At 39.4% G+C, this 25437-nt stretch overlaps 1 protein-coding gene across 1 annotated transcript in view; it reads right to left on the reverse strand.

The window, feature by feature from the left end:
- The window catches only part of DNAH12 (dynein axonemal heavy chain 12), a 229555-nt gene that overhangs the window by 125430 nt on the left and 78688 nt on the right, over window positions 1-25437 (reverse strand). Inside the window, exons 20-30 of the mRNA XM_054729795.1 lie at window positions 24040-24234; window positions 18793-18914; window positions 18414-18696; window positions 15967-16086; window positions 14963-15119; window positions 14564-14736; window positions 8408-8560; window positions 7915-8154; window positions 7346-7591; window positions 6902-7021; window positions 2136-2245 (exon numbers count right to left, since the gene is read on the reverse strand). Of these exons, the coding sequence (XP_054585770.1) occupies window positions 2136-2245; window positions 6902-7021; window positions 7346-7591; window positions 7915-8154; window positions 8408-8560; window positions 14564-14736; window positions 14963-15119; window positions 15967-16086; window positions 18414-18696; window positions 18793-18914; window positions 24040-24234 (1919 nt within the window). The remainder of the gene's footprint in view (window positions 1-2135; window positions 2246-6901; window positions 7022-7345; window positions 7592-7914; window positions 8155-8407; window positions 8561-14563; window positions 14737-14962; window positions 15120-15966; window positions 16087-18413; window positions 18697-18792; window positions 18915-24039; window positions 24235-25437) is intronic.

A 25437-nucleotide genomic window follows, 5' to 3' on the forward strand; every position in this document is an offset into this window, starting at 1 on the left:
TACAGAATATTCTAGCCCATCCTAGAAAGGGGAAGGTATTCTTGCTATAATAAAAAAGACTAAAATATGTGGCATCAGCTTAGAGGCTAGGCCATGGGTGGCAAATTAACTGTTATCAAAGGCTAAAAGATTGTCAATTAATGTTATGCAATGATTTGGTAAATTTATCACTTGAGGTTAACTGGAAGACAGATAGTATAACTAATAAAATTATAGTTTTCAGAGAAAAGGATAGTAAACAGAGTATTAATATTATATAATGGCCATTGATAGCTGCATTTAACAAGGAACCACAATAAAGAAATAAGCCCAGCAAAAAAAAAAACAGGCAGTTTTCAAGCAAGAATGAAAGAGAATAGAAAGAGTCCAGAAATTCAAGAAACCTGCATGATTGAAAGAGGCTATTTTTTTTCTCATCCCCCATTGGTAAAAAGATAAATTGAGAAAATCTTTGAACAATAAAGATATACTCAGCCTGGCATCAAGGATCATATCAAGGGTAGGGCCATTGTATCACTTTATTAAAACCTATGAAAAATTTATATGGTTCCCAGTAATCATTTCAGGAGGATAAAATAGTTCTGGGAAAACAGATTAAGAATGTGATCCTCTGTATTAAGCTTGATAGGTTAAAGGATACTAAAAGGAAGTTCAGAAACGTATAACTTAAGGACTGTAGTTGTGGCTACTGGTACATAGAGCTGTAGGTAAAAAGCTTATTGTTTTTGAAAGTTTACTGACAAAGAAACCATGAGTCTAGGCTAAAACACATGTGAATATTCAAGACTTAAAAATGATCCTTGGGGGTCCTGGCCAGTGGCTCAGTTGGTTGGAGTGTCGTCCCGTACACCAAAAGGTTTCGGGTTCGATCCCAGTCAGGGCATATACCTAGGTTGTGGGTTCGATCCCCTTCGGGACACATACAGGAAGCAACTTCTTCCTTCTTCTCTCTCTAAAATCAATAAACATATCCTCAGGTGGGGAAAAAAAAAGATCCTTGGGTATTGGATGCATAAGGGTTGATTATATTAGTATTACCTCTATTTTTGCTTGTTTGAAAAATTACATAATACAAAGGTTGTTTCTTAAAAAATCCTGCCTTTAAAATAATAATGATGTTTGAGACCTCAACTTTCTATAGGCGGGGAGCAGGCTGAAAACATCTCAACTCCAAGGACATTTTCTCTATTGTCAACTTCACATGTGACCAGGAAAGAAAATAGAGATGAAAAGACCTCTCAGAAGGTCAAACCAAGGTCCACAGAAAAGTTAACTGGAAAGCCCCTCACAGGGAGAATAAAGCAAATATGGAACCAGGTTTTATGGGGTTTTAAGTTTATACAATTGGTGGGGGAGGCTGTCTAAGGAAAAAATATATATGTAATTATAAATACAAAATGTCCACAGCCACTTTAATGACACACTATATAATAACTTATGACTCCTTGGAGGGGCCCTACAAGTGAGAGGTCCTGAAGTTTAAACTCCATTAGTTTCACTCAATCTGTCTCTGGAATTGGGACCCCATATGCCCACCTGGGTTTCAGAATTCCTACCGGTCAGTGTTGGCTATATCTCCTATTTGTCTTCTATTCTTCTACTTCTGAAGGAGAGTGTTTGCTCTAATAATCCTGTTCTGGTAAACCCACTTCTATAATATTGGGTGTGTAAAGGGCAGATAACTTGTCTTTCTAGTTCCTAGGCGTCTGGATCAAGAAGAACAACTTCCAAATTTGAAACAGAAACTATCATGCATCATCTAGATATCCTGAACTTTGAGTCTAGTTCATTGACTGACTGGAACTTTTAGGTTGTCTTCTGGAGAAGGAAAGAGTGTATTTTGTGAAGGAGATTGAATAACATATTTGATGATCAAAAGGCAAAGTTGTGTTTATCATTAGTGCTATATCACTGAATGAGCCTTACCAATCCTTGTTGGTCATGTAGCATGAGAAAGAAATAAACTTTTGTTTTTAAGCCATGGGTATAGGATTAGGAGGTGGAAGATGTTTCCTCCCTAGCTACCTAGCATATGAAGTTTGCTGAGTCTTTTGATGCACAAATTTAGTTGTTTTAATAGCTTAATTTAAAAATAACATCTAACACTGGCAGACAATGTTAATCTATAATCTTACCCATGTCTAACAATCATCATTTCATATGTCTGAATCATTTTTTCTATAAAAAATTTCACAGGCTGAAGATTGTGTACTTGGCAGATTTCATGAGCACATTCCAAAAATTCCTAAAATAAAAGAAAAATGGAATGCATTTCTATAAAATGGTATTACACTATAAATCATGTCATACTTATAAATGTAGACCTTTTATTTACAAATAAGAAAACTATCCTATATAATTAAAGGGTAATATGCAAATTGACCTTAACAGCGGAATGACCATAACAACCACTTGACCAGTCACTATGAGGCACACTAACTACCTCTTGGTTCCTTTCCCCAGCCGGCAGGCTCCGATCTCCGGATGGCAAACAGAGAACCGGGGGTGGGTGGCGGCAGGGGGCGGGGTCAGCTTCGGCAGCAGGGGAAGATGGCCCTGATCGCAGGCCAGGCCTAGGGACCATACCCACGCACAAATTTCGTGCGCCCGGCCTCTAGTCTTCTTATATTGATAAATTATTTCTTAAAGCTTTATCTTTTTAATTGAAAGGAGGAACAGAATTAAAATACTTTAATATTATCAGTATTCCCCATTAGAAGTTATTAAAAATACTAGAGGCCTGGTGCATGAAAATTCATGCACTTGGGGGAAGAGGGTCCCTCAGCCTAGCCCGCACCCCCTTGCAGTCCAGGACCCCTCGGGGGATGTCCATCTGCTGGTTTAGACCTGCTCCCCAGGAGATTGGGCCTAAGCTGGCAGTCAGATATCCCTCTGACAGCCTGGGAGCCCTCAGGGGATGTCCACCTGCCAGTTTAGGGAGCGGGCCTAAGCTGCAGTCAGACATCCTTAGCACTGCGGAGGAGGCAGGAGAGGCTCCCGCCATCTCCGCTGCGCTCTCAGCTGTCAGCCCGGCTTGTGGCTGAGCAGAGCTCCCCCTGCGGAAGGGCACTGACCATCAGGGGGCAGCTCCTATGTGGAGTGTCTGCCCCCTGGTGGTCAGTGTGCATCATAGTGACCAATTGTTCCTGGTCATTCTGCCATTAGGGTCAATTTGCATATTACCCTTTTATTATATAGGATAGCACTGGGTATATGCTACATGACACAATTCCTTTTAATAGTGTTTTCCAGAATTTTACTTTGGATAGGCCTGTGGTCGGCAAACTGCGGCTCATGAGCCACATGCGGCTCTTTGGCCCCTTGAGTATGGCTCTTCCACAAAATACCAAAGCCTGGGCGAGTCTATTTTGAAGAAGTGGCATTAGAAGAAGTTTAAATTTTAAAAATTTGGCTCTCAAAAGAAATTTCAATCGTTGTACTGTTGATATTTGGCTCTGTTGACTAATGAGTTTGCTGACCACTGGGATAGGCTATAGAATAACATGCCAAACAATCCTTTATACTGTACTAACTAGAAATAAACAGAGAAGCTAAAAAATATCCATAAGTATTTGAAGATACAGGAGCACTTTGAATACAAATAAGTCTAAAAGAATTAAATTTCAGAAAGGAATGAGCCTTTCTTAGGTGAATACATCTCAACAACTAATTTTGCCCCTGGGAGCATTTTTTAAGCGTGAATATAGATGTTAGTGGATTGGATCTGCTATAGGCATAGGGACTTTGCTGAAGTATGGAGAAACCAACAGAGATTTTAATGGTCATGTGTGACAGATTTTAATCTGGAAGAGCCTCAAGTGCAAAGCTTTTTCCTCTGCTTTTGCTGAATAAGGCACATAAAGAGAGAAATTTCCTTAGTCTTGGGATGTACATCCCAAAATTCTGCTAGAGGGAAGGCCCTATAATACAGGACAATTCTCATTCTTAAAGACATTTGAAACCAGAGATAAACTGAAGCTTAACAACTCTGCAACAAAACTCTGACTTAGACTCTGGCTGGCTTGGCTCAGTGGTTGGAGCATTGGCCTGCACAAGGGAACTTTGAAAGACAAAAAGCAATTGCCATGAAGCATAATAAAACATTTCCATTTGTTCTGTCTTCTTTTATAATAACAACAAAAAATACAATGCAATATAAAAAAACACAACTTTACACTTATGCAAGATTTAGGCTGCTTCAATCAAATGTACCATCATCACAAATACAGTAAAAGCATCATCACCTCAGTTTCTAAGTCTATACTTAAATTATTCCTTTATTTTAGTAAGATTTCAAGTGGGCATTATATGCCTATTTATCTCAAAGAGTGTCAAAATTTCCAACATTCCTCCTATGAGCTTAGGCTCACAATGACTAGAAGTTCATTTGATTTTATCATATACAACCTAATCCCTCCAGCTGCAGTAGCTTAAGTCTAAGAATGATATGATGTATGTGTGTATAACCCATTGTGAACAATCCTACTTAACTACCATTTGTTTATTAAGGCATACAATAATAGCAGTTAATTCAGTTCCAGGTTAAATAAAACTGCAATTCCTGAATTTGGTAAAAAACTAAGGATTATGGATTGCAAAACAGTTCTTTAAACTCATTTACATGTTTTACATGTTTGGAATGTGCCTTCACTACAGAGTACTGTAATGCAGACCACCTACTTGCTGTTTTTTATTGAACAGACCACTGCCTTCCCTTTCTTAGCATGAGAATGTTTACTCAATTTAATGTCTTGATTTTACATAATATATCATCAGGAATGGTCATTACACTGTCTCAAATTTAATCTGTCCATTTGCTTGTAATCAAAAGCATATCAGAAATCTGTTAGTCCAGGTAATGAAACACTCCCAAACATCCAGTTTTACTACTGAAGTCCTAGTAATATTTTTCAAACTGGAATCTATGGATCCATGAGTCTATTTCTGTATTCACAGGAATGCAAGAACTCTCCAAGAGAATGGTAAGATTTTTATTTCTAAAAATCATATTAGCATATCCTGAATCATCTTGATAATTATCTGTGGTATAATACAAAAAATATATATGGTCTTTGACACCTCCCCCCTACCTGGCACAGAGCTCCTACAACCCTTGGAATTTCTTGAGTCTTTTGTTATTCACAATGAGCCCTTTTCAATCACACCTGAGTTTACTTAGGTTAAGGACACTAGATAGCCTCAGCATGCAACTAGTCACCAGAAAGACCCATTGATTAGAGAGCTGGACTTTCATCTCTACCTATCAACCTTTGAGGAAGGAGAGGTAGAGGGCTGAAGAGTGAGCTCTACAAAAACTCTGAATGAGATTCAGGGAGCTTCTGGTTTGGTGAACACACCAAGTTGCAAGTCATGGAAGCTCCACTGCTGCCACTTTCCCATCCCTTGCCTTGAGTTGTATCCTTTATAAAAATGAGTAAATATAAATAAACTGTGATTCTGAGTTTTGTGAGCTGTTCTAGCAAATTATCAAACCTGGGAGGCGGGGGGAGGTCGGGGAAACCCCTGAAGTATAGTGGCCTAGAACTTGAGACTGCTATTAGAAGTGAGGGATAATTTTATAGGACCAAGCCCCATTCTGGAATCTAAAAACAATTCCAGGTAGTTAGTGTCAGAACTGAATTGTTGAACACCCAGCTGGTGTCCAGAGAATCAGAAAATTGGTTGTTGGTTGTGAAAAATACCCTAGAATCACCATAATCTGATACTGTCATAGGACATATATTAGTATTTGAGTTTGAAGATTAAAAACAAAAGGAGGCAAAAAGTAAATAATGCTTTAAGTCAAGTGATAACTTAATGATATAAAAGCTCAAATAAAAAAAAGATTTCACAGTAATATCAATAGAAAGAAGGGGTGAAAGAGTTGAATCATCATATGGCATAAAGTAGTTTATGATTAAAGTAGAACTCAAATCAATCTTCACTGTATATTTTACCACAGAAACTACCATAATGTAACAATTTAGTTTTAGCCATAAATCATCCATCTCATTAAATTGAGATTGTTTTGTTTATAATTAATTTTGTTTTACTTTATATTATGTAATAGCTGTAAATAGCATATAGATATCCTATATAATAAAACCTTAATATGCAAATCGACCAAACGGCAGAATGACCAGTTGCTATGATACGTATTGACCACCAGGGGGCAGACGCTGAATGCAGAAGCTGCCCCCTGGTGGTCAGTGCACTTCCACAGAGGGAGCGCCACTCAGCCAGAAGCCGGGCTCATGGCTGGCAAGTACAGTAGTGGTGGCAGGAGCCTCTCCTGCCTCCGCTGCAGGCAGGCAGTAAGGAGCGAGGGGTCCAGACTGTGAGAGGGTGCAGGCCGTGCTGAGGGATCCCCCCAGTGTGTGAAATTTCATGCATTGGGCCTCTAGTATCTGTGTGTGTGTGTGTGTGTGTGTGTGTGTGTGTGTGTGTGTGTGCCTCTTATAATGTCTATAATTTAAATGAATTGGAACTATACACAGTTTGTTTCCTTTTTTTAAAAAAAGAGCAAGCATATTATTTAAATTTGAGAAACAAATCCTTGTTAACTATAAGATGTTTTACCACTTTCAGCTTAGCATATTTTTTTACCAGCTGAAGTATACAACAATATTATAGTATACATAGTATTATTAGAAATCACAAGATAGAAAATATAATACTTATTCTCTTACAATAATCATTATCTTTGACCTGAACCTTGTTAACTCTAATATCATATAACGGAAGGTACTAGTAAAATTTACTCATTTTCATATTAAGGTGACCAAAATAGGGGTTTATCCTCCAAACAGAATGATTTCACCCATTTAATAAAACCTTGTAAACTATTAAGTCATCAGATAAATTTGTTTGCAGAGTAAGTTATTCTCAGAGGTTTACTTACATGATAGTCAGCTTCAGGAAGTTTAATGCCAGGAAATAAGTCACTAGTTATTCCATTAAATAAGGGTATATCATGTGATAAAAACTTTGGTTCATTTACATCTTTAATTGATCGAAGAAGCTAAAAGCATCCAAAAAGTGCAATATTAATTGCCAGTATTTGCCCTCTCCTCCCCCATGCCCAAAGTAAAAGTTTATTTTACATTGTTCCGTGGAATCCCCATACTGAAAAGCCAACACTATGCTTATCGAGCCAAAAGGTCCTTGCATTTACATAAAATATAATGAATAACATAACCCTAAACTATCATTTCAACCTCTTATAAAAAGGCTCAAAGAAAGAATTCTCGTTTTTGCCTATTTATAATTCCTGATCAACCGCACTAAAAAAAAACACTATCTTTTACTCAGGCTTTCTTTCACAATGTATGCATTTAATACTTACAAGTATATCTTCGTTTTCATTTGGAAATTTTAGTTTTAGGTTGCCAGCAGCCACTAAGACGGCTTTCACTGCTCGCATTCCATAGTCATAATGAAACTGCGATGAAAGCTGCTCTGAGCAAAGCCTATAGGTCATTACTATCTTCACAGACAGAGGTTTTGCATTCAAAAATCCATAGGAGTAGAGGGAGATTTCTGCTATGAGGGCATAGTTTGGAACCATCATAGCCACTGTTCTAAAAAGAACCTGAAGTATATAATAAATGAAATATATTATTTACATAAAGGAAACTTATGCTTAATACTAAGCATAAGCACCCAAAGATAATGTGTTGATATTCAAGTTTATTCCCCCAATGCAGCACCTTTTCATTAACTTTGTAATTTTTCACTAGCACTTGAATAGTTTTGTGCCCCTTAATTTTTTTTAGACACCTAAAAGAGTTTTTGGAGGTTTACCATGCAGAAAATAGAAAAGAGAAATTACAAAAACATGTGAGAAAATATACCTTTTGAGTGGGTTATGCTATTACTTTTGATGAACAAATTTACATTCTTAAAAAATATTACCTTAAGATTGTCTGGCAATTCAGAACGTCCTGCATAGCCAGGATTCATGGTAATAGCTACAAAACAGTTGGGATTGAGTTTAAGTTCTGTCCCTTCAAAAACAAACACATCCAGCTTCTGTTGAATGGCTCTCTGAATGCAAAGGATCTGTTGAGCTACCACTGACAACACTTCCAACTCAATTCGATTAAATTCATCAAAGCAAGCCCAGGCACCAGAAGAAGCCAATCCTTTAAAAAACTAAGGACCAGAAAAAAGGGAAATAATGTTTCTTAGGAAAAGGCATCACTTGTTAAAACAAATATTTAACCTTTTAAGTCAAAACTGAAAATTAAAGTTAATAAAAGCCCAAGGATATAAACAATGTCTTTATCTCTAAACCCAATGTTCACGTAATGCTTAAACTACATTCAAATAATGTTTAACTAAGTTTGCTTCAGTTTATCCAGTTAGACCTAGCTGCAAGTTGGTAACATTGAAAATGTAACTTTACCTTTCCCATTGCTAGATAATCTAACCCATCTGAACAGTTGAACACCACACACTGTACAGCAAGAGCTTTAGCCAAGTCCTTGGTGGTTTCCGTTTTTCCTGTGCCGGCTGGCCCTTCTGGAGCACCTCCAAGATTTAAATAGAAGGCACCTATCTGAAAAGAAACATTTATGTGAAAAGAAATCCATGCTTAACTGAAAACAACAACAACACAGATAATCACTTCCAAAATGGATTTAGTTTTAGTTGTAACTTCAGAGAGGCAGTAATACAATTATATTTTTCAGTTAATTTTTAGCACACAATTTTCTAGCTGTACAAAAAATAAGCAGTTTATGGAGTTCAAAAAAAGTGAAAATGTATCAAAATCTCCTTATCCTTTAATACTTTACATATACAGTATTCCATTTGGCTTTATAAACAAAGAAAATCTAGCCTTGAGGTGTTATAATTTGGTCAGAAGTGGCTGTGGAGATGATTATAGAGTCCCATAATGACAATCTCTTGGCTAGCCTCAAAGAGAGTACATATCTGAAAGTGGGTGTTATGAATGGGGGCCCATCAGTTGGAAGAGAAACATATGACCTATTATATAATTTGATCTATGATTCACCCTGGCTATTGATCCTGATACTCTTGGTATGTTCTCTATTCCCATAACACTATTCTATACTTCTCTTACCAGTAGTATTGCTTTCTACCTTGCCTTACAGTTAATTTTGTAGATTTTTTCCTTTCACTTAGTCTTTAAGTTCAATAACCGCAATATCAGCAGTATCTGAATGCTTTCTGGGTTTCCACAATGACTGGAACAGTGGCTGAACATTTTTAGAAGCACATAGATTACAGTCAACTCTCTAACTATGAAGTTTGTTTCATAAAAACCAATATGAGAGTTTGTAAAACTTAACTCCTTTTAGGAGAAATAAAGTTAAGGGACACATGATTGTACATATGGGGAAGCAGGAGGTTTATGGGAACTCCTGTACTTTCTACTTAATTTTATTGAGAACTTAAAACTGCTCTTTTAAAAGACTATTTTAAAAATAAATAAACCTATAAAATAGTATTTTTACATTTACTAAAATAAAACAATAGACATCTAAATAAAGGCAATATCAATGATATTTTATCTATCTTAAATTTATGATAAAAGCTACACTGTTAATGTCCATTCATTTGATTGCTTAGAAACCTCTCCCTTTACAATTTCAAGAAAATGCTTACAAGTATGTTCCTTTTATTATAGACTAGTGTCCTGGTGCATGGATTCATGCACATTGAAAGGAAATTAGTTAGAAGAAATATTTTAATATCACTATTCACTCTTTTTCTGTAATAGAAGTGTCAAGCAAATTTACGACCAACAATGACAGATCAAAATACATGCGTGCAATTGGCTCCAGCAAGAGCTTTATATATATTGCACATGCACAAGTCAACTTAGCCTTTTATATATAGAGAATAAACTTGCTTAATTAGACCTGCTTTCTGATTTAGCTAAACTTTTTCCAGCCCAGTGAAGCACCCCAACTTCTCTTTCAGGTAAGTGTCAGCAACACTGCAGTAAATATCAACATGAAGCAGATTATTATTGTAGATCACGCAGGGAGAACAAAGAGTAAAATATTTAACTGTAGCAGTGTTTGACTATATTCTGTGCAGTGAGAAAACCTGAAGTCATTGTCAAGGTCCACCGATTCTTCTTTTCAGTTAGGTCAAATTTCTAAACTTTCAAAGTCTCCGTTTTCCAGCTAATAAAAAGAAAACAGAATTCTACTGTGTCTCTTATGTACCTGCTCCAGGACTTCTGTGAAGATCAAATGAGATGAAGCACAGGAAAACATTTCACAAACATTTGGTTGAACTGTGAAATGTTTGTACCTGGCTATAAAGCAAGTCGTGTTCCTGGGCTGAAGAAACTGCAGGGAGGCTAGTTGCTAGGGAAAGGAAGCTGGGTATTGCTACATGACATCATCACCCGGCACCCACAGTGACCGTTTTCAGGCTGGGCTGGGCTATGGGCCACATTTTGTGCCAGGGGGTCTTAGCAGCGTTGGCTGCAATTTGGTAGGGTGTTGCTCCGGGGTGGTGGCAGGGCCTGTGTCCCACTTGGGGGAAGCTGAGTGTTGGTTTGTTGGCACCAGGTCCTTGGTGCTGTTTAATTTTAAATGGCCAGTGTGTGTCATGGCAGCTTCTGTGTTGAGCGTCTGCCCGCTGGTGGTCAGTGTGCATCATAGCTACCAGTTGGATGGACACTTAGCCTTTTATATATATACTAGAAGCCCAATGCACGAAATAAATGTATGGGGGGGAGGGTGTCCCTCAGCACAGCCTGTACCCTCTTCAATCTGGGAGCCCTCAAGGGATGTCTGACTGCCCGTTTAGGCCCGATCCTGGTAAGACTGGGCCTAAATGGGTAGTCGGACATCCCTCTCAGAATCCAGGACTGCTGGCTCCCAACTGCTCGCCTGCCTGCCTTCCTTATTGTCCCTAACTGCTTCTGCCTGCCAGCCTGATCACCCCCTAACTACTCCCCTGCCAGCCTGATTGATGCCTAATTGTTCCCCTGCCAGCCTGTTTGCCCCTAACTGCCCTCCCCTGCAGGCCTGGTCCCCCCAACTGCTCTCCTCTGCAGGCCTACCTCCCCTCAATGGCCCTTCCCTGCAGGCCTGGTCGCCCTCAACTTCCCTCCTCTGCCGGCCTGGTCACCCCTAACTGCCCTCCCCTGCAGGCTTGATCACCCCCAACTGCCCTCCCTTGCAGCCTGGTCCCTCCCAACTGCCCCTCCCCTGCTGGCCTGATCACCCACAACTGCCCTCCCTTGCAGGCCTGGTCCTTCCCAATTGCCCTCCCCTTCTGGTCATCTTGTGGTGGCCATCTTGTGACCACATGGGGGCAACCATCTTATGTGTTGGAGTGATGGTCAATTTTCATATTACTCTTTTATTAGATAGGATTAGAGGCCTGGTGCACAGATTCATGCACCAGTGGGGTCCCTCAGCCTGGGCTGCACCCTCTCACAATCTGGGACCCCTCGGGGAATGTTGGAGAGCTGGTTTCGGCCCAATCTCCACAGGCCAGACCAAAGGACCCCACCAGTGCAAGAATCCATGCACTGAGCCTCTAGTATGCATATAAGATTTTTGCTTAATCTCTTCTCACAGTCCCCCCTCCCCCCTTCCCTCTGCGATTCACCAGTCTCTTCCATGTTTCCATGCCTGTGTGTTGAGCATCTGCCCCTTGGTGGTCAGTGCACATCATAGCTACCAGTCGAATGGTCGAACAGTTGCTGAGGCTTTTATATATACCTACACAGGTATATATAAAAGCCTAGCGACTGGACCAGTGGAACAACCAGAACAACTGGTGGCTATGATGCACACTGTGGCACCCAACCATCCTGATCCGGGCCCCGATCACCACCACCCTCGCCAGCTGCCCTGGCCCCCCAATCAGCCCCCAACCCCCTGATTGGGGGCGGGGCCAGCTGGCCAACCGCCCACAGCCCCTACCCACCGCCAGCCTGGCCCAATGGGCCCCCATCGGGGTGGGCCAGCCAGACCCCATCTGTGCACGAATTCATGCACCAGGTCTCTAGTCCTACATAATAAAAGGGTAATATGTAAATTACCATCACTGCGTTACGCCCACGATTGGGCCAGCGGGAGGCGCAGGGGGCGGGACTCAGGGTGGCTGGGGTGGCTGGGGTGGCCGATTGGGCCGGCAGGACGCTGAGCTCGCGTCGCCAGCGGCAGTGAGAGCTCAGCATCTGTGCCATGGCTGTGCTGCGGCACAGAAGGGGCCTCTGGGGCAGCGAGCCCACGTCCTCCTGTGGACCATCAAAAGCGGGGAGCGAAAGCAGGGGAGCTGGCTGTCTGTCCGCTCCAGCACCAGGCCTTTCGAAAGCCTCCACTGCGCCAGTGGACAGACAGCCAGCTCCCCCGCGATCGAAAGCGGGGAGCTGTGTGTCCGCTCCAGCACCAGCAGACCCCCTACCATCAAAAGCGGGGAGCAGGCTGCTAGCAGTGTCCGCAGAGTGTGCTAGGCTTTGCGGGGCAGTAGATATGGCCTGGATGGCAGGTTAGGCCTAGGGGACCCTACACGTGCATGATTTAATCATGCACTGGGCCTCTAGTAGATATATAAAAGGCTAATATGCTAAGTGTCCCTCTGCCCGTCCAACCAGTCACTATGATGCACACTGACCACCAGGGGGCTGATGCTCAATGCAGGAGCTGCCCAGCTGCAGTGACTTGGCAGTGGCGGTTCTCAAGTGATGCACCCAGGAACCAGAGAGGAGGAAGCCCAATTCCTCGCAGGGCCATGCAATTCCACCTTTGGCCATGGGTTATGTTGTTGCTGAGGCACTGTCGGCCCTGAATCTGGTTTACTGCACACTTGCATTTGTATTCCACACCCTGTACGACAGCAACTTTGCAGAGTGCCCTCTCGCACTCCTGGACCCCTTGGGGGATGTCGGAGAGCCGATTTCAGCCCGATCCCCTCAGGCCAGGCCAAGGGACCCCACACTGACTCTGCAGACACCCTTTGAGCCACAGCGCCCCCCAGGTGCAGCCGGCAGGGGAGGGACTGTAAGAGGTTGGGTCCAGGGAGTGTCTGGCCCATCTCGCTCAGTCCTGCCCCATCGGCCACCTTCTAATTAATTGCCTTTCAATGTGCACAAATCTGTGCACTGGGTCACTAGTATATAGATAATACATATCCTAGGAGACTTCTTTTCTTTTTCATTCTAGTGTTGTATTCAAGTGCTTAATGTGCTTTTGATTTTACAACTTCCACCTTACAAGTATTCACAGCTTTTGATTTCTCTCAGGTCCCATATAGGACTTGGAAGCTTGAGATTCATTTACTCAACAAATATTTAAAGAGTAATTATGCACTTGTTCGCACTAGAGTAGAAACCAAGACAGACATGGTATCTGCCCTCAGGTAGCTTCTTGAGTAATGAGAGGGTTTGGTGAAACATTTTATTGTAGATGCACTAATATACCCAGATTCCCTTTACTGACCATTGCATCCATCCCCCACTTGCTCTCACCTGTTCTTTTCTCCTGAAATTGTTCTCAACTAATAGAAGCTACCTCACTGGCAAATGCTGATAGCTCACTTACACCCCTAACCCTAGGATGACCCATAGCCAATGGCTATAAAGGTATATAAAAGCCAGCCCCTTTGCCTTAAAGTGTGGTACCTTTGTGATGCAATTCATGCTCCAAAACTCCCTGTGAGATCAGGCTAAGGATATATATCCAATGAAATCACATCTTTCCTTAGCTTTCGCCTGTTTTCCTCACCTCCTTACAGATTTATACTAAGAGCATTCTCTAGTAAATCATTTGCCCAACAATTGTCATTTCATTTCTGCTTCTAGAGTACTCAAATCAAAGACACTTTAATTTTACTTACTTTACTTGGTGTTTCTTGATGTTCCTCCTCAGTTTCCAGATTGGGTTGTGAGATTTAGCAAATTTAAATATAGGATGCCCAGTTAAATTTTAATTTCTGATAAACAATGAATAAATATGTACCATACAATATTTAGGACTTATTTATACTAAAAATTTGTTTGGTGTTTATTTAAAATTCAAATTTATCTGGGAGTCCAGTATTTTATCTGGCAACCCTGATCCTAATGTTTCTATTTTAATAGTCATAGCTCTATCTTCCATATCTTCCCACCAAACAAAGACCTCAGGGCCAACTCCCTATGTTTCAGGTCTCTCCCTCCTATTCAACAGAACTAACTTGGAGTTCTAAGGCCCAACTGTACTTTCCACATCTTCCTGTCATCTCTCCCAGAACTCCACTGCAAAAACTGATACTGTTTTCCAAAGTTTTGATTTTTCTCTTTAAAATCTTCAGTATTTTCCTTTTTCTATTATCCCCAATGGAAGTGACTCATGATTTTCAAACATTAGAATTCAAACATGCTTGTATTCTACAAAAGCACCCAGAATTAAGTATTCATTATGATAATTTCACACAAAGGAAATTTGGAATTAGAAAAAACTAGCTGTATTCAACTATCACCAATAAGAGAATAAAATGAGGATAGCCATGTTAAATTTGGACAAAAAAATATGACACCAAAAAGTAAACTTTAATGTGTGAATTAAATAATTTAAATGCATACCAATGTTCTGTAACATCTGTCAGTTAGAGGAGTAATGACAAGTCGAGGTGAGTTGCCAAGATATTCATAAGCATATTTAACATTGCAATTAATGATGCGAACTCGAGCATTCTCATATTCCCAATAATATCGAAGCTGAGCAAGCCACTGGAAATCTGTTTCATGTGAGACACCTAAAAAGAATAAAGTAAAACAAGATACATGATCCTAAAATAGAAATAATTTTAAAAATAAGTATTTTATAATCTTTTATAATAGCAAATATTAAAACAATTCATGTTTTCCAATATGTAGAAAATATCATATAAAATAAATTCTATAGTATACGTATAGTATAAGTCTTTGTTGCTAGAAGTTATTGATATTTTATCTTTGACATTAAAGAAAAAAGTCACGTACCCACATCAATCATGTCCATGACCACATCTCTAGCATGGACATCAATAGTAACCAAAGCGCCCAGAGTAGTCCTGGTCTGCTTCGATAGTTTTCCTCTTACCAGACCTACAATATCATTTAGTTGATTCTGAAGTTCCTTATAGTACTTCTTTAATCCCTACAAAATAAAAAAGCAATTAAACTAATGTCATATAGCACCTAAAATATGTGTTTTATATATTTATTCTTATACAAAACAATTCTGACTTCATAATATACCTCAATGGAGAAATGAATTATAGAGTGATTTTTGTCTAAGCCTAGTATAAAATATAATAACAAGTTCTCAAATTTATACTAATAAAAGCCTAGGTGGCCCTCGCGCGTGACGTCGCCAACAAGATGGTTGCCACAAGATGGCCACATGCACAGTGGAGGCAGGGCCCAGCGGCTGCTCCATCTGGTGAGGCTTGGGGGTCCCGCGACTCCATGAGGCATGGAGGAGGCCAGTCCCGGTGTCTTCACTGCCTCACGTGAAGGAGGTGGGTCGTGGCAGGGGAGGGTAGTTGGGGGAGATCGGGCCAGCAGGAAAGGGCAGTTGGAGGTGATCGGGCCAGCAGGGGAGCAGTTAAGCGTCAATCAGGCTGGCAGGGGAGCAGTTAGGGGGCAATCAGGCTGGCAGGAAGAAGCAGTTAGGGGCAATCAGGCAGGCAGGTTAGGAGCCAGTGGTCCCGCATTGTGAGAGGGATATCCGACTGCCAGTTTAGGCCCAAACCTGCAGGGATCAGGCCTAAACCGGCAGTTGGACATCCCCTGAGGGGTGCCAGATTGGAGAGGGTGCAGGCTGGGCTGAGGGACACCACCTCCCATGCATGAATTTCATGCACTGAGCCACTAGTAATTATATAATTTTAATGCTACATGCAGAAATTCAGGGGAAGATTTGCTTTAAAAATAACAGATAAGCTAACTAAAAAACATAGCATATAGAAAAGAATGTTACTTAAAATCAAACAATGCTTTACCTTTGTCCCATCACTTATAACTTCCTGTGTCTCAGAAGTCCAGAACATTTGAGAAACACAAAGTACAACTTGTCCAGGCCACTCTCGAACCCAGTCTCTTCTTGCAGAGTCTGGATAAGCCTGAATAATAAAAAAGCATTTCTAACTTTAAAAGATTTCTAAAGGGAAAAAAAAAAAAAGCTAAATGTCTAACAACAACAGAGAAGCAAAATATTTGTTACATTGTAGGCTAGAATATCATATAGTAATGAAAAATGTTAGGTGACTATTTAAAATACCTAAACATTTTTTATAAATTGTTATTATATTTTTAAAATATGTATATAATTTTTATCTTCTTTTGCTGTGGCGAGTTGTCAAGTTTTACGAATAGAATACATATTACTTCTGTTAGAATACATATTACTTCTATTACAGAAATTAGACTGTAAAAAAATAAATCAGCCCAGCCAGTATGGCTCAGTTGGTTGAGCGTTGTCCCGTGGACCAAGAGGTCACTGGTTCAATTTCCAATCAGGCCACATGCCCAGGTTGTGGACTCAATCCCCAGTGGGGAGCATGCAGAAGGCTGATGATCAATGTTTTTCTCTCATCAATGTTTCTATCTCTGTCTCCCTCTCTCTCTAAGAAAATAAAAACATCTTTAAAGATAAATAAATAGCCCTAACCAGTTTGGCTCAGTGGATAGAGGGTTGGCCTGCGGACTCAAGGGTCCCAGGTTCGATTCCAGTCAAGGGCATGTACCTTGGTTGCGGGCATATCCCCAGTAGGGGGTGTGCAGGAGGCAGTTGATTGATGTTTCTCTCTCATCGATGTTTCTAACTCTATCCCTCTCCCTTCCTCTCTGTAAAAAAAAATCAATAAATGTATTTATAAATAAATAAATCAGTCTAATAAATTATGTAAAAGAAGACTTATACAATTTAGTGGAAAATTGGCCTAGTAGTTAGAGCCCTTGTATTATTAATCCATAGCAATTCTAAAAATTTGTATGACCAGAGTATATCATTTGAATAATCATATATAGGGTGGGGCAAAAATAAGTTTACAGTTGTTTCTATGGAAAATAATATAATTACTAAATAATAATAATCTCTGTGTTTAACATGCTCACAATTGAAAACCTACTTTTGCTTCACCCTGCCTGTATTTTGTTCAATTATATTGAACCATCTGGGCTTTTGACTTCAAAGTATACTTTCATGTCTTTCTAACATTTTTATGTATTTAAAGAGATTTGGTGGTTTAAAAAATAACTTAATTCAAAAGTAAATGATAATAGCAGATCCAAATGATAAAGTGGAAAAAAAAACAGCTACAGAACAAAGTTTGAAGTTGATGCTAATAGAAACTATATATTTAATACATCATCATCTTTAATATAACACCATTTTCAACATGCTTTAGATATAAACCTAAAGCTATATGTGTGTGTGTGTGTGTGTGTGTATTATTATTAAAATACCTTTTGATTAGAAATATTTAGAAATAAATGCAAATGACAAGCTAACCTAAGTTCAAAGAAGGATGATTTTCAAGGAATGGATGAGTCATTGCTAGGTACATAGAAAATACACTTCTATATTTATTAAGGAAATACTTGATGGGAAATGTTGATTCTTTCCTATGTGTTTTAGTTTGTTTAGAGTCATAACTAGGAAAAAAGAGAGGAAAAGTCAATATTTATCTATAGGAACACTGAAGCTGAACATAATATCCACTGTAAGATTATGAGCTTCCTGAGCTCTTGGTAAAGGAAAAAGGATACCTCACTCACATAAAGTGAGTTGCTGGATATAAGGCTACAATGCCTTTTTAAATGATTTTTTTTAAACTACACAACTGTTCCTTTGTGGTCCCCCAAAGCAGATATATACTGAAATTTATCATTCAAAATTAGGTTAACTGGATTAGCATAAGTGAGGTACATGTACTGCTTAGGTGTTATATTTCTTTCAAATATACATCCTCCTTTAATGTTAGTTCAACTCATTTCAAGTTTAAAGTTTTTAGGTAATTAAGTGTAAACCACAGTAAGTGAACTAGATCATGCATTTAATACCTGATTTTGAGTGTTTTTTTCTGATCCCAGGGCCTTTACACAGGACACCAAGATGGTCTTCTATTTGTTCTTTACCTGGTTAATTCCTACTTATGCTTTGGTTATCAGTTTCAATTTTACTTCCTCTAATTATCTATCACTAGAACTACCACCCCCATTCTAAATTATATACACTTTATTATTATTATTGTTTTGTAGCACATAATCACATATTATCATTAATTCTTACTAATATTAATTGTTAGAAACAACAAAAGAGTAAATAAAATAATAAATGGTTGTAAATAGTAAGAACTTTAAATATTAACTTACTGGTACCCATTCAAAACCTCCTAAAAGAAAGCATTTAGAATATCAGGTATACATTAAATCCTAGGAAACGTACCAGCCTGGCTGCAGCAATCACATCATGAATACTCCGGAGCATTAAATCTTCCACTTGAATGAGCCACTTTTCCACAGCACCTCGTGCTGCAGACGTGGAAATAAGTGAAATCAGCTCCACGCGCTCACCTTCAGAACTATACATGGCCTTAATGTCCAAATTGGGAAGGAACTCCAGTTTAGCAATGCCCTCAAAGCATTTTTTTAAATGAGGCTGAACTCTAAGTGGATCTTTGGTCTCTGACAAAATCTCTAACATTTCATCGTTAGATAAGAAGAAAAAACTAGACAAAAAACATGCAAATACAAAAGCTTTAGTTATAATTCATCACACATCAGAAAGTGCTTTCAAGTATAGCTCAACTGATTATCCATCATACCGAGGGAAGAAAAGTCGTTTTTTTTCAAGATATGCATTAAGCCCTTTCATAATTTTCTCCAAAAGTTCATTGCAGTTCTGTAGTTTTTCCAATAAACCTGTTAAAGAAGTAGCAGCAAGAACCTAAAAGAAACATACGCATTCAGTTCATCACTTGTACACTAGATATAATTATAAGACCTAAACATTAATCTATGTTATATGTCAAAAAGGTGTATGAAAATTGTCATAAGATTTTTTGTCAGGGGAAATTATTAAAATTCAATAAACTATGAAAACCAAGATGGCGGCATAAGGTAAACACCTAACTGTTGCCTACCACAACAATTTTGAAACTACAACTGGAAAACAGAGCGCACACCGTCCAGAACCACCGGAAAGCTGGCAGAGTGGAAAACCTACAACTAGAGAAAAACAGAGAGGGGGACGCTGAGCCTCAGGAGCTGTGGAGGTGTGGAGATCCGTGAGCGCGGAAAGGGCAGGTGGCTGAATACACGGCAGGCTTGCTCGTAGCGCGGAGAGGGAGGGCAGCAGACGCTGCGTGGCTAGCTTTCTCGTTTGGGAGAAAAACAAAACCTCCCGACTGCACTGAAATCCAGCTGCGGTCGGGGAGAAACTGGTCTGTTTGGCAGCGGACGAGGCACGAAAGCTGCCTTCTCTCAGAGGCTCCCAACCATTGATTAGGGCACGGAGGAACCGGCCCTCTTAGACCAAGTTTGTCTGCGCCATTCTGAGACTCTGCCCCATCCAAGCTGAGCACAGCCCTCCCAGTGACTGGATTTCTTGTTCGGGAGAAAAACAAAACCTCCGGTTTGCACCGAAATCCAGCCCCAGCTGGGGAGAAACTGGTCTGTTAGGCAGCGGGAGAGGCTCGAAAGCTGCCTTCTCTCAGAGGCGTGCAGCCATTAATTCAGGCACGGAGAAACCGCCCCTCTTAGGGCAGAGCAGATGGGAAACCAAAGCTTGTCTGCGCCACCCTGAGACTCCGCTCCATCCAAGCTGAGCACAGAAGCTCTCCCAGCGGAGACACTGCTGATCCTCACAGCCAACTGGCTTGGAGATCAACTCCCGCCAGTGATACCAACAATCCCAACCACTCTGAACTCCAGTTTCTGGGGACACGCGGGGGACCCAGACGCCTACAGGACTCTCGGCCATCGGTCGGAGAGTGAGAGAGACTTTTCTGTCGGTGTGGACGACACCAGATTTCAACCACTCTCATAAGGGACACATTCAAGAGGCAGACTCAGTGAGCACCAAAGCCCTACTGTGTCTCCAGCACAGCAATTCTTTCGTTATAGACACAGCAGGCCCTCACAACCAATTGGACCGGAGGTCAATTCCTCCCAGTGTACCAACAGCAATCAGGGCTTTTAACTACACCAAGACTTTCCACTCAGCCCACAAAGGGGAGTACCAAGAGCGACCACCTAGGGTGATTGGGGAAGCTGAGCTATCGGCCCCTATAGGTCACCGACCACACAAAGCCACTTCATCAGCACAGGGAGGCAGCCAAAATCCAGCTGTGGAGACATCGAAGTATGTCACAGGTAGGAGAGATAGATGAAAGCAAACTAATGGACGACACAGTGTTTAGAACCATATTTATAAAGTTACTCAAGAATCTTCTAAAAACCGCTGAAAAACTTGAAGAGACCTTCAAGGACCTTAATGAGAATACCAAAAAAATGGAAAAGGACCAGTCAGAAATTATGCATACACTGTCTGAAATAAAGAATATACAGAGTAGACCACCGCACCCAAAGAGTCAAACCAAAGATCTGGAATATGAGGAAGAAAAAAACACCCAACCAGAGAGGCGGGAAGAAAGAAGAATCCAAAAGTGTGAGGATAGCATAAGGAGCCTCCGGGATGGCTTTAAGCGTACCAACATCCGAATTTTTGGGGTGCCAGAAGAGAGAGAGCAAGATACTGAAAACCTATTTGAAGAAATAATGACAGAAAACTTCCCCCACCTGGTGAAAGAAATAGACTTACAAGTTCAGGAAGCGCACAGAACCCCAAACAAGAGGAATCCAAAGAGGACCACACCAAGACACATCATAATTAAAATGCCAAGGGCAAAAGACAAAGAGAAAATCTTACAAGCAGCAAGAGAAAAACAGTTAGTTACCTACAAGGGAGCACCCATATGACTGTCAGCTGATTTCTCAACAGAAACTATGCAGGCCAGACGGGAATGGCAAGAAATATTCAAAGTGATGAATAGCAAGAACCTACAACCAAGACTACTCTACCCAGCAAAGTTATCATTCAGAATTGAAGGGCAGATAAAGAGCTTCACAGATAAGAAAAAGCTAAAGGAGTTCATCACCACCAAACCAGTATTATATGAAATGCTGAAAGGTATTCTTTAAAAAGAGGAAAAAGAAGAAAAAAGTAAAGATAAAAATTATGAACAACAAATACATATCTATCAACAAGTGATTCTAAAAATCAAGTGAATTCAAAATCTGAGGAACAGAATAAACTGGTGAACATAATAGAATCAGAGGCATAGAATGGGAGTGGATTGATAATTCTCAGGGGGAAAAGGGTGTCTGTGTGGGGGGTATGGGAAGAGACTGGACAAAAATCATACACCTATGGATAAGGACAACGGGGGGGAGGGAACCAGGTGATGGGTAGATATGGGGGAAAAAAGGAGAAACAATTGTAATAATCTGAACAATAAAGATTTATTAAAAAAAATAAAAATAAATAAATAAAAATTAAAAAACAAAAAAATAAAATAAATAAAATTCAATAAACTACAACTCTTCTAGTCCAAAATGCTAGTTACAAATGAGAAGTTATGACTGTCATGCATATTTTCATTTATCATATACTTTTTTAAAAAGTGATGTATCTACTAGTATTTGAAGAATCTATTAGGTTGGTGTGTGATACAATTTTTACATTTATAATTGTCAACTACAAACTTAACAATTTAGACGTATGAGTTGGCAAACTGCATCCCATAAGCTAAATCCAGCCTGCTACCACTTATTCTTTTTTCAGTTTTATGAAGTATAATTAACAAATAAAAATTGTATTTAAGGTGCACAACTTGATTTTTTTATGTATGTATACATCGTGCTGCCAGTTTTTTTTATGGCCCACAAGTGAAGAATTATTTTTACACCTTTTTGTTTGTTTCTTTGTTTTGTTAATCCTCACCTGAGGATTTTTTTTCCATTAATTTTTTTTTTTTTTTTTTTTAGAGAGAGAGTGAAAGGGAGGAACGGAAGGGGAGAGAGACACAGAAAGAGAGAGAGAGAAACATCGGTGTGAGAAAGACACATCAATTGGTTGCCTCCTGCATTCACCTGGACTGGGCCGGGATCCAACCTGCAATCCAGATTCGTGTCCTTGACCAGGAAACAAACCTGCGATCCTTCAGTGCATGGACCAACACTCTAACCACTGAGCAACACCAACCAGGGCTGTTTTTACAGCTTTAAAGTGTTAAAAAATTAAAATAATATTTCATGGCACACAACAATGTCAGGGTCTATAAACAATTTTACTTAGCACAGGCACATCCATTAAGTTACGAATTGTCCAGTTGCTTTCTCACTACAATGACAGCAGAGTTGTCTTGTTAGGGGGAAAAAGAGAAAAGAAAAACTGTGTTTCACAAAGCCCAAAATATTTACCATCTGGCCTTTTTCAGAAAAATATTTCTGACTTATGATCTGTAAATCATGTCTCACAAAGGATCTAAAGTCAACATATAAGGCAAAATCCTTGTGACTCATAAATATCAGTATACTGTTTACTCTCAGTAAGTTCAGCACAGCTACTTTTTCATCCAGCATTGAAACAAATTCTTAAGTTGAATACTAGATTTTTTAAAGTGGACTTTGCATAATATGTATATGAAAAATGCATAGTATGTCTTTCAATATTAGACTCACACTAAGTAAGGTACTATACTCACTAGGAGAGAGATAACAAATGCAACCAACTAAGGAAACCTCAGATTCTTTTTTTCCTTCACTCCCAAGCATATAGGCATTGAGTGGAATCACCTGCACTATTCTCTCTTCCATTTTATTTTACTATTTATTTTACAAGAGGAGGGGAACAGTGAGTTAAATGTACATGTGAAGTAAGTTACATGTAAATGTGAAGCAGCTCTACCATCCGATAAGTAGTTAATATCCAAAATATATAAAGAACACATATAACTCAACACCAAATAAATAATCCAATTTTAAAATGGGCAGAGGACTGAACACTTCTCCCAAGAAGACATACAAATGGCCAACAGATACATGAAAAGATGCTCAACCTCATTAGCTATTAGAGAAATGCAAATCAAAACTATAATGTCCTACCATCTCACACTTGTTAGAATAGCTACTACCAACAAGACAAGTAATAACAAGTGTTGGAGAGGTTGTGAAGAAAGATTCCCACTGCTGGTGGGAATGTAAACTGGTACAGCCATTATGGAAAAGTATGGAGGCTCCTCAAAAAATTAAAAATAGAGTTACCATATGACCCAGCAACCCCACTTCTGGGTATCTACCCGAAAATTTTGAAAACATTTCTTTGCAAAGGTATATGCACTCCTATATTCATTGCAGCATTATTCATGGTGGCCAAGACTTGGAAACATCCAAAGTGTCCTTTGATAGAGGATGTGGTACATATATACAATGAATACTACTTAGCCATAAGAAAAGATGAATACTGCCATTTGCAACAACATGGATGGAACTTGAGAATATCATGCTAAAGTGAAATAAGTCAGTCAGAAAAGGTAAGAACCATATGATTTCACTCATATGTGGGATATAAAACTGAAAGCAACAATGAATAAATAATAAAAACTCATAGACACACACAACAGTACTGTGGTTACCAGAAGGAAGGGGTTTGGGGGTAGTAAAGGGTAAAGGGGGTCAAATATATGGTGACGTCTGGAAGATGATTTGACTTTGGATGGTTGGCACACAATGCAACATACAGAGCATGTATCATAGAAATATACAGTTGAAACCTATATAATCTTATTAAACAATGTCACCCCAATCTGATGTAAAAGAATTACAAGTAGTATATCTTATGAATTGAAAAGTAAAATTGCTTTAATGCTTTCTTACATTTTTCTGAACTTTACAGTTTTTATACAATGAGCATGTTTTTATTTTTTTAATCAGAAAAAAGCCAAACGCTTTTTTAATAGCCCAAAATAAAGGTTCCCCTTCAATTGTAAGAGAAAAAACAAATACTACACCTTTGGATCTTTTGCACAAAACTTCATAACATCTCTCCAATGTCTGTCTACTGTCTGAAATTGACGTCCTTCTTCTGGCATCTGTTGCATGATATCCTCAGAGCAAAAAATGGGCTCCAAGTATAGCCATTGAGCTTGTACTTTTAACCATTCATCAATCGTTTCTTGTATTCGAATCAAACGGTCCTCCCAGGCCTTAATGAAAAACATAGTGTACTAAATTCCAGTTATTAAAGAAAAATAATAAGTTATAGCAATAAATGTGTATTTAAATTTTACTGTTATTTTTAAATCAATGCACAACAGCCCAAGATCACTTATGGGTGTCTCATAGGGGTTTAGAAAAACACTAGGAGGTCTGAAGTTTTCCTAAATCATTGGAACTCATAATTGGAAATGACTGTAGTTATTTAGACCAATTTCCTAATCACTAGGTAAACCATCCCACATCCAAAAGGCATCCAGGAATATACCCTGATCTACATCAATGGTTATCAACCTAGGGGCTATTTTGTCCCCCATCCCAAGGAACATTTGACAATGTCTGGAGACATCCTCATTTGTCACAACTGATGGGATGAGGGTGCTACTAAATCTAGTTAGCAGAAGCCAGGGATGCTGCTAAATTTCCTACAATGTACAGGACAACCCTCACAACAAAGAATTATTTAACCCAAAATGTCTTTAGTGCCATGTTTAAAAACCCTGATCCATAGCAACACAATTTGGGAAAGGAAAAAAAAGTCTCCTTACTCTCACAGGTCTCCAAGACTCAGTAAGATATTTCATTAGTTGAAGTCATTCATATAATCTCTCTTTGGTTCTTAAATATTCGGCCTAAGGTCCAATATGTCAAGAGATTAGACCTCACATTTTATTTTTTTTAAAGCTCTAAAAGAGCTTTTAAATTTATCTTGTAAATTCTACCTTGTTAGACAAGAAATTTCTGCAAAAGACATACCAGGAAAGTCTAGGTCAGCCTGATTCATGAGAAAATGTGCAGCATTATGTCCTTTTGGAAGAAAATAACTCTGTCTACTCTGAATATCAAGAGCCAAGGTCTTTCATAAAAACACCATCTATACTTAAATTAAAACCAGTCTACCTTGGTTGTTTTTTTAAATATATTTTTATTGATTTCAAGGAGGAAGGAAGAGGGAAAGATAGAAACATCAATGATGAGAGAGAATCACTGATCAGCCACCTTCTGCATATGACCCATAATCCAGGCATATGGCCTGACTGGGTATAGAACCCTGACCTCCTGGCCCACAGGTTGATGCTCAACCACTGAGCCACCCTGGCCAGGCCTTGGTTTGAATTCCAGCTCTGTCATTTATTAGCTGGGCAAACCTCCTATGCTTTGATTTCCTTATTTATGAATACAGATAATAAAAG

This window comes from Eptesicus fuscus, chromosome 18, assembly GCF_027574615.1.
Source record: "Eptesicus fuscus isolate TK198812 chromosome 18, DD_ASM_mEF_20220401, whole genome shotgun sequence".
Taxonomy (NCBI): Eukaryota; Metazoa; Chordata; class Mammalia; order Chiroptera; family Vespertilionidae; genus Eptesicus; species Eptesicus fuscus.